Source organism: Drosophila suzukii, chromosome 2R, assembly GCF_043229965.1.
Source record: "Drosophila suzukii chromosome 2R, CBGP_Dsuzu_IsoJpt1.0, whole genome shotgun sequence".
Lineage (NCBI taxonomy): Eukaryota > Metazoa > Arthropoda > Insecta > Diptera > Drosophilidae > Drosophila > Drosophila suzukii.
In genome coordinates, this window is record NC_092081.1 from 2,214,025 (window position 1) to 2,226,459 (window position 12,435).

Here is a 12,435-nt window from a genome sequence, read left to right on the forward strand (position 1 = left end):
AACGCAGTAAAATTCCACAATTAATTTTCTTCAATCTATCTTTTGTCTCTTGCAGGGGCTATCGCAAGGAAGTGGATCATAAACCCAATCACCAAAATGAATAATTTCAATAAAATATTTAACAGTGAAAGTGAAAACGGTTAAGGTACTCTTTATGCCTAAGAATCCAATACCAAGTGCAGTAGAATGTTGAGCCCAGTTGGCTGCCCAATCTGACAGTAAACATTGATGGACATTTGTAATAATATATCAATTTATATCAAAAGATAAATTGCACTGCTTAAAGTGAATACAAGATAAAATACTTCAAAGTGGTATTGAAAAGTGCGCTCACGCAAAACTGAATAAACAAAGTAGGAGCTAGAGGGCTCGCCATTAAAATTTAATATTTAGGGTTAAGCCATGCCAGGATTCCACTAGTGAAATATGGAAAAGCGGCCAGGCGACAGTCCCGGAGATTGTCGCGTAACCAGATCAAGCATGACGCCCACGCTGCGTCTGGATCAGAGTCCCAGGCAGGAGCCCCATCCCCAGCAACCGGAGAGTGGCACAACTGCAGCGCCTGGAAGGTCCAAGTCGCCCCTTCCCGGAAAATCGCAGGCGGCGCAGCATCACCAGTTCCGGGCTCCCCAGCAACAACAAGGACCCAAGAACCGGAACAAGGCCTGGGGCAAGAGGCAGCACAAGGCCGGCGGGAAGCACAATGCCAGCGCCTGCGTCGGCGCCAGCAGCGCCCAGGCGCAGTCCTCGGGCTCCACCGCGCCGACCATTCCCCTCCTGCCAGCAACGGCGTCGGCAGCCCACAAGGCCGACCTCGAGAACATCCAGAACATCCAAAACAAAAACCAGATTACTGGCGGCACCAACCATCACGGCAACGCCGGAACCGCCCATCACGGCGGCGGCAATGCCCACCACGCCGGAGCGGGCGGAGGTGGACACCATCACCATCATAACACGCGACTAGCGCAGAACGCCACCGCTGGTGGAGCGGGCGGAGGAGGAACCATGCAGCTCTATAAGAAGATGCTCACACACAGGTGATTATAAGAGGATATGACGAATGCATAGACTGTAAGGTTTTCGAAAAGAAAAGATCCTACACAGTGTTTTCTATAGCGAAAGCTAGCTTTCCTTGAAATAGAAACTTGGACATGTTTAGTTTCAAATCGCTTAGTTTTTTAAAAATATTCTTTTGATATTTTTAATTATTTAAATAATATATAAATATTATACACTAAGTAACTACATTTTTGTTGTTGAAGCTTAGCTTAGTAACGAAACCTCTACTGCAGCAATGTTTTAAGCTACAAACTTACTCCACATTTTTGTTCTCTTTCCTAGGGGTCACCATCACCACGTGCTGTGCGCTGGGAACAATGCGAACCACACGTGCTGCTTGGTCACGGGCTGCAACGGCAGCTCTGCCGGCGGAGCGGGCGTGCCCGGAAGCGGAGGCGCTGGCGTCGCATCGGCGGGCGGCGGAGCTACCTGCAAGGAGGCGCAGAGCAGCAAGGACACCAGCTCCCTGAGCGGCAGCAGCAGCGTCGCGGGCAGCGCGGCAGCGGGAAGTGCAGTACACTATTGCTGCGGCCGCTCGAAGTTTTTCCTGCCGGAGAAGCGGCTGCGCAAGGAGGTGATTGTCCCGCCCACCAAATTCCTGTTGGGCGGCAACATCTCCGATCCGCTCAACCTTAACTCGCTGCAGAACGAGAACACGTCGAATGCCTCCTCCAGCAACAACACGCCGGCAACCACGCCCCGCCAGTCGCCCATCACCACCCCCCCGAAGGTGGAGGTCATTATACCGCCCAACATCCACGATCCGCTCCACTTGCTGGATCCCGTTGATTCGATGGAGTACGAGAAGCAGCTCACTTCGCCGATGAAGCGGGGTGGGGGCGGCGGTGGAGGGGGGGCGCTGCACCACCGGCAGCACCACCACCGCACGCGAAAGAACCGAAAGCGCCGGCGCTTCGACTCCAACAACACATCGCACGCTGGTGACGAAGGCGTTGGCGGGGGCGGGGGCGGTGGCGGTGGCGAACTGGCCGACGAACCGCCACAGCCCACAGTCACCTCCTCGCTGGCGGCGTCGCCGGTGGCAGCGCCCGTCAACGTCGGCGGCAGTTTGCTGCTGAGCGAGTCCGCCGCTCCGGCCGCCGGCGAAACGGCGGAAACGGGACACCAGCAGGCGCATGTGCGGTCTCCGCAGTCGGCCGCCACGTCGGCCACCGCAGAGCTGCCAACGCCGACGCCGACAGAAGCAGCGGCAGCGGCGGCTGCTGCGGCTGAGGAGCAAGTGGAAGAGCCGGCGTCAGCGCCGGCAGCGCCGTCATCGCCGCAGCGGCAGCAACATGTGGCCGCAGCCGCGGAAGATGCTGCCACTGCTGCGCCGCCCGCTGCTGCTGAGCCGCCGGGGGAGGAGATGCTGCTCAGTTGCTCGACCACGTCGGCCACACTGGCGGTGGCTTCGACGCTGGCAGAGCGGCGGGCGCAGGCCAGCAGAGACTTGCGCCTGGATTTGTCGAGCACGTGCTACGGCGTCGGAGGTACGGGGTTGAGCTTCGGCGGCGGCAGCGCAGCCAGCGTGGGCAGTGGTGGTGGCGGGAGAAAGCGGAAAATTAGCGAGAGCAACAATTCACAAAAGAGCAAGGTGAGCACGGGCGGAACGTGGTGGGATCGAAATTGAGTTGAAGCGGACATAGAGGCAGCGTTCGGCAGCCTGCCGTTAGGCGCCGCCACACAAACAGTGCACAACAGCAGTCGTCACACCTTCATTGATAAGCTGCCCCGTGCAAATTACTCTTACTTATTTAGGACTAAATTTAATTACATGTATGTATTTCGAGTCGACCGCTGACATAGAGGGATGGAGAGAGAGAGTAAGAGAAAGAGAAATAGAAAGAGGAAGAGAAAGAGAAAGACAGTGGAAAAAATATGATGAAACGATGTTGGAGCTGTTGCGTTTTGGCAGCAAGTCAATCGCTGCTTTTGTTTTGCTTACTGACGGTTTTTTGTTTCCCGATTTTAGTGTGTTGGCTTTGCCAATTTGTTTTTGTATTTATACCGGATAAGCAAAGGTATACAAGCTCGAATATCATTTAATTATTGTATTCAATTTATAGACATACCCATGTCTATTAGACAACCGGTTAAACATTTAATGTATTACAAATTCTAAAATGTAAAAAAAAACAAGGAAGAACGCTATAGTCGAGTACCTCGACTATCAGATACCCGTTACTCAGCTAAAGGGACCAAAGGGAAATGGAGATATGCAAGCAGCAAAGCGAGATTAAAATGCGCCGCCTACCGGCGGTATACAGATTTAAGCGTTATGGGCGTTAGGGTGGGCGTGCCAATTTTTTTTTTGATCAATCGATAGGTATTGACGAGACCAATACATTTCAGTTAAAATTTTTGAAGTTTGGAGGCGGTTTGTGGGCGGTAAGGTGGGTGTGGCAAACTTTTGTTTGGGTCAATCGATAGGTATTGACGAGAACAATACATTTCAGTTAAGATCTTTATTCTAGCGTCAAAACTGTAAGAGCCACAGTTTTGGGCGGTTTGTGGGCGTTAGAGTGGGCGTGGCACTCTGCTGAAACAAACTTGCGCTGCGTAGGAATCTCAGGAGTCTGCATGCCTAATCCCAGTATTGTAGCTTTTATAGTTTCCGAGATCTCAGCGTTCATACGGACAGACGGACATGGCTAGATTGACTCGGCTAGTGATCCTGATGAAGAATATATATACTTTATGGGGTCGGAAACGCTTCCTTCTGCCTGTTACTTACTTTCCGACGAATCTAGTATACCCTTTTACTCTACGAGTAACGGGTATAACTAGTTCAGAGTATAACTTTGATCAAAAATAAGGAAGCTATAATTTTTTCTTTCAAATTTTCTATCCCTCTGATCAAAAAACAATTTTATTTCAAATTCCGAAATGGTTAAACAAAAACTTGGGGTACAGTAGAATAGAAACAAGTATGATCAAAAACAACGAAACTAAATTTTTCCTTTGTTACTTAAGAATAGTTTTACCCAGAGTAATAGAAAATATGATCAAAAACAACAAAGGTAGAATTTTTTTCTATAATTTTTTTCGAACCTTTGTATGGAAGCTGTAATATATAGTTGTCCGATCTGGCTCGATCCAACTAAAATAGTACAAGACTTTTGAAAAAGTTTCATTCAAATAAGTTTAAAATTGAACGACTAATTTGAGTAGAAACGGAAAGATGGAGATGGCTAGATCGACTCGTCTAGAATATATGTACATATATAGAATAGAATATATGTATGTATATACTTTATGGGGTCTACATGTTAAATATTTTCCGACGAATCTGGTATACCCCTTTACTTTACGAGTAACGATTATAAACAGTTCTAGGTCGCAGCGACTAGAGTGTTGGGACTTGGCATGCAGATTCTTGAGCTTCCCGTGCAGGGCTAGTATGTATCAGCAGGGTGCCACGCCCACACTAACGCCCACAAACTAACATAACACTAAATCCGGTCTAGCGTACACATTTGTTCTTTTCTTTTTCTTTCTCTTGTTGTTTTAAATGAGTTCCCGAACTTACGACTGGGTGCATTATACCCGTCAATATAAATGCCCTGCAGTTTTTTTTTTAAGTTGGTAAGCTGAGTAACGTTTATCTGATGTTAGGGTAACTCGACTACAGCGTTCCCTCTTGTTCTGTCCCAATCCGGTTAGAATGCCAGGAGTGATTTTACGGAGGAGACCTCAGGGCAGAAAGAACCTAGCATGATTTATTATTAAAAGCATTACTACTTCGCGCCCAAGCAACTCGACTCAAACAAGTTTCATTTACTTTCGCTTGCCACAGAAATTTCATCGCCACGATGCAATGGATAAAATCGTCAGTCCGGTGGTTCCGCAACCCGGTGCCTGGAAGCGCCCACCGCGCATCCTGCAGCCAAGCGGAGCTAGGAAGCCGAACTCGCGCCGGTCGACATCCTTCAGCGAATCAGAGCTGCTCAGTCCCGTAGAGGAGGGGCCGCCCAAACAGCTTCCTCTCACCGAAGGTAAGTAAACTTACGGCTAATTAAGGGTTCCACATTTAATGCTAAACTCTCTGTCCTTCAGTTGAGATACCCCGTGAAGACACTCCCGATTTACCAGAGCACGGGCTGGGCAGTCCGCTAAGCACCACTTCGGCTGCCACTTCGCACACGGCTGGCGAGCAGGATTCCCTGGCCGGAGCGGACAGCAGCATAGGGGATGCTTCGGCGTCAGGAGACGTGGCCCAGGTCCAAGTGACCAGCAGTATGATGCTAGAACCGGCTCTGATTCCGCCGCTCAAAGTTCTGCCCAAGTTCCGAGCCGATGGGTTGAAGTACCGGTATGGCAACTTTGATCGCTACGTAGACTTCCGGCAGATGAACGAGTTTCGGGACGTTCGCCTACAGGTGTTTCAGCGCCATGTGGAACTGTTCGAGAACAAGGATATCCTGGACATTGGGTGCAACGTGGGCCACATGACTATCACGGTGGCCAGACATCTGGCACCGAAGACAATTGTCGGCATCGACATTGATCGAGAGCTAGTTGCCCGAGCTCGAAGAAATCTCTCGATCTTTGTGCGCATTCCCAAGGAGGAGAAGCTGCCAGAGATCAAGGCAGAAGCAATGGTGGAAGTTAAGGCGGAGTCAACGCCGTCTGAGAAAACGGAAGCCGTAGTCGAAGAGGCTTCGGAATCAGTCCGCAAGAAAACGAGGCGCGGAAAGAAGCGGCGCAAGGTGCACCAAGGAATACAGCACCATCACCATCATCATCATCATGATCTAGAACAACTGCAGCAACAACGGAAACTGGACGCGCTGCTTGTTAAGCCGCACGAATTCTTCCCCATCTCTTTCCCGCTGACCTACGGGGGAATCCCCCATTTGCCGCCATCAAACAAATCGCCAAATATGCTTGGCCTCAAGAATCTTTTTCCGTCAAACGTCTTCTTCAGACATACCAACTATGTTCTCAAGGACGAGTCGTTAATGGCCAACGATTTGCAGCAATACGATCTCATACTGTGTCTGTCGGTTACCAAATGGATCCATCTCAACTTTGGGGATAACGGTTTAAAGATGGCCTTTAAGCGGATGTTCAACCAGCTGCGTCCCGGTGGGAAGCTTATACTTGAGGCCCAGAACTGGGCGAGCTACAAGAAAAAAAAGAACCTGACGGTAAGTGTTTATTAATTACTGTTAACGGCAGTACATGTAATGACGAAGCGCACGACTGGAGTGTCGGAAGGCGACTACCATATGTAGCCACGTACAAACAAGAGAGAACTCTATTGTCGAGGTCCTCGACTCTTAGATACCCGTTACTCAGCTTAAGCTCTTACAGTTTCCGAGATCTCAGCGTTCATACGGACAGACAGACAGTTGGAAACGCTTCCTTCTACCTGTTACATACTTTCCTACGAATCTAATATACCCTTTTGCTCTACGAGTCACGGGGTTGAGCTGTTTGGGCGGGTGGGAATAATTGTCCCAGATTATTAGCAAAATTTTATTCTTGATTTCACATATGGTCTCTTAAAATTCGATGGTCCTTTAAAAATAATTCCAAAAACAATATTTTGGGGGTCTTTTCAAAATGAAAATTGTCATAACCAATAGATTTTCCTAAACTATTGGCCGGAATCAATCTTTTTAGTTTTTCTTAAAACCACGTTTTACAAATTGGTGTAAATCCTACAGCTTCTCAAAAATTTCTGATTATGAAGGTTAATGACTGAAATGGGAGCTAATTCAATTTTGGATACTCCAAAGTGGGTCTTATTTTTAAGTTTTTTTTTACAATATTTATACCCGTTACTCGTAGAGTAAAAGGGTATACTAGATTCGTCGGAAAGTATGTAACAGGCAGAAGGAAGCGTTTCCGACCCCATAAAGTATATATATTCTTGATCAGGATCACTAGTCGAGTCGATCTAGCCATGTCCGTCTGTCCGTCTGTCTGTCCGGATGAACGCTGAGATCTCGGAAACTATGAGAGCTAGGCTATTGAGATTTGGCGTACAGATTCCTGAGCTTCTAGATAGAAAATTTTAACTGAAATGTATTGTTCTCAACAATACCTATCGATTGACCTAAAAGAAAGTTTGCCACGCCCACTTAAACGCGTTCTTCCTTGTTTTTACTTTAAAGTTAAAAACAAGGAAGAACGCTATAGTCGAGTACCTCGTCTATCAGATACCCGTTACTCAAAGGGAAATGGAGATATGCAAGCAGCAAAGCGAAATTAAAATGCGCCACCTACCGGCGGTAGACAGATTTAAGCGTTATGGGCGTTAGAGTGGGCGTGGCAAATTTATTTTTGGATCAATCGATAGGTATTGACGACACCAATACATTTCAGTTAAAATTTTTTATCTAGCATGCAAATTGTGGGCGTCAGAGGTTTTCGCGGTTTGTGGGCGTTTAAGTGGGCGTGGCAAACTTTTTTTTAAGTCAATTGATAGGTATTGACGACACCAATACATTTCAGTTAAAATTTTTTATCTAGCATGCAAATTGTGGGCGTCACAGGTTTTCGCGGTTTGTGGGCGTTTAAGTGGGCGTGGCAAACTTTTTTTTAAGTCAATTGATAGGTATTGATGAGAACAATACATTTCAGTTAAAATTTTCTATCTAGCATCAAAACTGTAGGAGTTACAGTTTTGGGCGGTTTGTGGGCGTTAGAGTGGGCGTGGCAGTCTACTGAAACAAACTTGCGCTGCGTAAGAAGCTCAGGAATCTGTACGCCAAATCTCAATAGCCTAGCTCTAGTTTCCGAGATCTCAGCGTTCATCCGGACAGACAGACGGACAGACGGACATGGCTAGATCGACTCGGCTAGTGATCCTGATCAAGAATATATATACTTTATGGGGTCGGAAACGCTTCCTTCTGCCTGTTACATACTTTCCGACGAATCTAGTATACCCTTTTACTCTACGAGTAACGGGTATAAAAATCACTTGAAAACTGCGTTTTGTTTTCAAAAGACTGCCAAACATTTTTTTTCTTTTCTTTGTATTTTTCTTTTAATCTGTATCCCTTTGTGAACTTAAACTAATAACGATTATCTTTTTATCTTTGCAGCCAGAGATTTATAACAACTATAAACAGATAGAGTTCTTTCCCAACAAGTTCCATGAATACTTATTAAGCTCGGAGGTGGGATTCAGTCACAGCTATACGCTCGGCGTGCCAAGGCACATGAACAAAGGCTTCTGTCGACCCATCCAGGTGAGTAATGATTGAAATGCAATTATCAATTTCTCCCTAACGATTACGACTTCTGTTTTATCCAAATCTTAGTTGTATGCTAAGGGAGACTATACCCCGAATCATGTGCGTTGGAGCGATGCATACTATCCGCAAACCCCTTATGAGGCATATCGTGGCATCTACGCCACCCTTCCCGCACATCGGATGGGAGGCGGCGGCAGCAGCGCAGGCGGTAGCCACAGTGGGCATGCTCAAATGATGCACCTGAGCAGCTCCAGTCGGTCGCAGAACTATGATACGCCGCACTATGCAGGCAGCGCCTCCGGCTCGGCCAGCTGCCGGCAAACCCCAATGTACCAGCCCACCTATAATCCTTTGGAGACGGACTCATACCAACCTAGCTACGACATGGAATATCTCAACCACATGTACGTGTTCGCTTCGCCGCTCTACCAGACCGTCTGGTCTCCCCCAGCCTCGCTGCGCAAGAGCAGCTCGCACACGCCGGTGTTTGGGAGCGTGCGCGAAGCGGAGCTAGACGGCGATGGCAGTGGTGGAGGTGGCAGCGGGGGCGGCAGCTACCACCGGCACGTATATCCACCCAACGATGACACCTGCTCGCCGAATGCCAACACTTGCAATGCGTTCAACTCGATTCGCGACGCTGACACAGATGATTCCAACCAGCTGCCTGGGGGAAGTCGACGGCATGTGTACGCCACCAACTGCGGAGAGAGCTCCTCGTCGCCGCAGGTTAATCACCACGAGGCGGCCGGTGAGTTTGTGGACGCCCTAATGGAAGACGAGCATAAGTCGTCAACTGGCGGAGGGACTGGTGGAGCGGCTTATTGTGATCTTTCGGATGCCTAGAATAAGAATGCTTAAGGCAGGAAAAATGTGTCAAAAAACAAAAAAAAAACCGAAAAATATTAGGAAAACCACGAAGAGTTTTTGAAAAGAAAAAAAATCAATGTAACCGTAAACGAGACGCTTATGTTTTCTATGGTATAATGTGGGTATATATTTTTATATATCGAAATTTAATGAAAAGAATATATATACAAATATATACAGATCTATATATACATTTTGAACAGAGATGCATGTGTTTAGGTATATTGTTATCTGTATCGATAAGGCTAACCTTTTTGCTAAAATGCTTTATAGTGAACACATGATTTAATCCTGTTGGCAGTTCAATTGTAATCCTAGTTTTTAATCCACCATAAGCAATACAAACACTAACACGCTCACACGTATATACCTACATATACAGGCACACCCACCAACACTCACACACACGACAAGCGGTAGCTTTAAATAATATTATATATAATGCTGTAAAAGTGTTTAGCAAACGTGAAAAATTCCATGAAATTAAACTATTTTTGATTAAAACTTTGGCAAAGCAAAAAAATATATGCTTTAAGGGAATGTGAAACAAAATGAAATAAAGCAACCACAATGGCAAGCAAAGAAAATACAATTTATTATTATATTTATTCCTAAGATCGTTTAAAATTATGTTCAAGCCTTAAAAGTGGTTATAGCTAGGGAAATAAGGCATAGGAGTTTAAGACCTACTTTTAATTTAACATGATGAAAAACGACCCCTACCGTTCGATCAATAGCAAAAAAACCCTCGTCTACCTTGTAAAAGGCAAGCGGAATTTATATTTCCTATGTTTTTAAAACGTTTTAATGAAATATTTAATTTTTTTCTGAGAAAATAAAAATTAATGTAGTTGAAAGAATTAAAGAAAGATATCTACATATAGAAATAAAAGAATATTCTATTTAACACTTTTGACAAACATGTTTTTTTATGTTTGGGAGGATCGACAGCATTAGCAGTGCATATGTTCGCGAGAGGCATTGTTTAGGGACCTAGAAAACAATAGTCAGCGATATCGCATTTGGTTGGCGGGAGTGATTTCTGTCGGAAAAATGATACGATTCTACGAATACGTGACTTCCAGTAGTGACTTTACCTTTGGCGAAAATGTAAGAAGTCATTCACAAGTTACTTTCACGACACTTTCAGAACTTTCTTAGTACTCATAGCTGGCAAACGGTTAATGGGAAAACAACATTATTTGTTGCTGTTTATTATTTATTATTTATTTTTGCTTTATATCCTTATATCCCAGTGCTGCAAGCATAAACTTATTATTATTGCACTGGTCTCAATATATGGGGTTTTTGCTTAAGACTAATACATAATTTTTGACATTTAGTTTTAGTTGATTCTTAAACGTAACAATTTTATATAATTGAATTCATTAAATCTTATAATTTTAGATTGCTTATTTAGTTTTAGTTTGTTTTTTTTATTGTTCTATGTTTTTAATAAGTGCTTAAATATTAAATTAAATTGAGTTGCGCTCCTAATTGTTGTTGTGAGGTAGACAATTCCATAATCGAATAGCGTTAACAAAGAATTGCCTCTCTGAAGAAAGGAACTGTGTACGAGGATATTTAAAATTCTTTGTTCTTTAAGATATTGCAGGAATCAGTTTGTAGTATAGGTAAGAAGGTTCTTGGCTAGTCACAGTTTTATAAAATGTGTTAGGGTTCTGTTTTTTATCCAAGAGTTTAAATTAAGGTCAAGAATGTTATGCTTTAGACCACAACGTCTTGAACCAAACACATAACGTTCAGTTGAGTTCAGGGCTGCAGATAGTGTTCTCATGTCGTGTGAGTCACAATGACTAAATATTTCTAATGAATAGAAGAATTAGATCTGATTTGGCAATTAAAATTTTCGTTTCAAAGGGCAAAAAAGATTTTAGGCAGACAGCGGCCGCATGAGACTATTGAAACGTCCGGTTGCTTTCCCAATGTGCTGGCCCCAAGACAGCATTATCTACATAATCAATTGGAGTGATATTAACTAACAATTTTTGGATAATAGTTGTGTCAATCGTTCTTCCGCTAAGTGTGACACACTTCCGTTTTTATTGTTATTTGCCAAGCCATTTTCTTTGCCCATTGCTCGATTTTGGACAGCATATGAGTACTTTTACTAACACAAACAATTATTGCCCTTACAGGGCTACTTACATAGATTTGTACGTTATCAGCGTATAAATAAACTTTACATTCGGAAAGAATACTTGACTCAGGGAAAAACGCGTGCTAAGATCAAGTAAAAACAGCCTTGATTTAAGAACGATTTCATGCTTACCACTTAAGAACGTTCGTGCTGAAAAAGTTCTCACATTAGGACACATTTTGGATTTAAATATCTAATAATTCCCAACTGCTTATTCTGAAAGTGCTCGGTATATACATATGTACATAAGGGGCTTAAATTACACAGTGTTTATGCCTGTCATTATTTTGATATATCTCGTTTATTTCAGTTTCCAATAATAAATTCTTTTACTAGCATAGATTTAAAACCCAACTTAAATTTACAAAACTTTCTTACTTTATTATTATTAAATCGTTATAGTATTTAGTACAAATTTGTCCAGACTTTAGAATGATTCATACTTGATTGTAGACCGAAAGGTTCTAAAGCCTAGTATTTTCGGTCTTGAAAATTCGTGCTGGAAAGCTGAATTTTGTTCTCGGGTTCTGTATTTTTCATGTTTGGCGAAGTTTTGACACCGAAAATACTTGATTCAAGCACGATATACTTGATTTTTTTTTCTAAATGTAGGTAAGTCATTAACTACCTGCAATCTGTTAGTCAATAAGTTTGAATGCTGTACCTGAGAAATTAAATAGACTTCTTAATTTAGTGCATAGAATCTATAGTTAACAGAATCAACTGCCTGGCTGTGGTCAAGAAGCGTCAGAAACGTTACAGTTTTGTCAAATTGTTGGCGAATATCTTTTACAATGTCAATTATGACATTTATGCAACGAAATCCGGATTGTTTTTCAATTAGAAGTGAGTTTTTGCTTAAGGATCGCCGAATTTTTTTTTTACAGAAAAGGTAATATTGATATTGGCCTAAAGTCTTTGTTTGCCTTTGGGATGGAAAGTATTTTCGCTCTTTTACATATTGTCGGGAAGGAAGAGGTGGTTAAAGCTGTGTTCAATATAAAAGTGATGTATAGATATATAGATATATTATATATAATATATATAATATATATAATATAGATATATAATATAATATATATTGTCAAGGCCCTCAGCAATAGACTGAACTTTCAGAACACTTGCAAGGAC

At 43.8% G+C, this 12,435-nt stretch overlaps 1 protein-coding gene across 1 annotated transcript; it reads left to right on the forward strand.

The window, feature by feature from the left end:
* The first annotated feature begins 243 nt into the window (after positions 1 to 243).
* bin3 (bicoid-interacting protein 3) lies at positions 244 to 10,063 on the forward strand. Its single transcript, XM_017087867.4, has 6 exons — positions 244 to 1,040; positions 1,345 to 2,656; positions 4,859 to 5,057; positions 5,119 to 6,212; positions 8,121 to 8,267; positions 8,340 to 10,063. The coding sequence occupies exons 1-6, from the start codon at positions 427 to 429 to the stop codon at positions 9,117 to 9,119; spliced, it is 4,146 nt and encodes a 1,381-aa protein (XP_016943356.4). The 5' UTR covers positions 244 to 426; the 3' UTR covers positions 9,120 to 10,063.
* Positions 10,064 to 12,435: the final 2,372 nt, after the last annotated feature.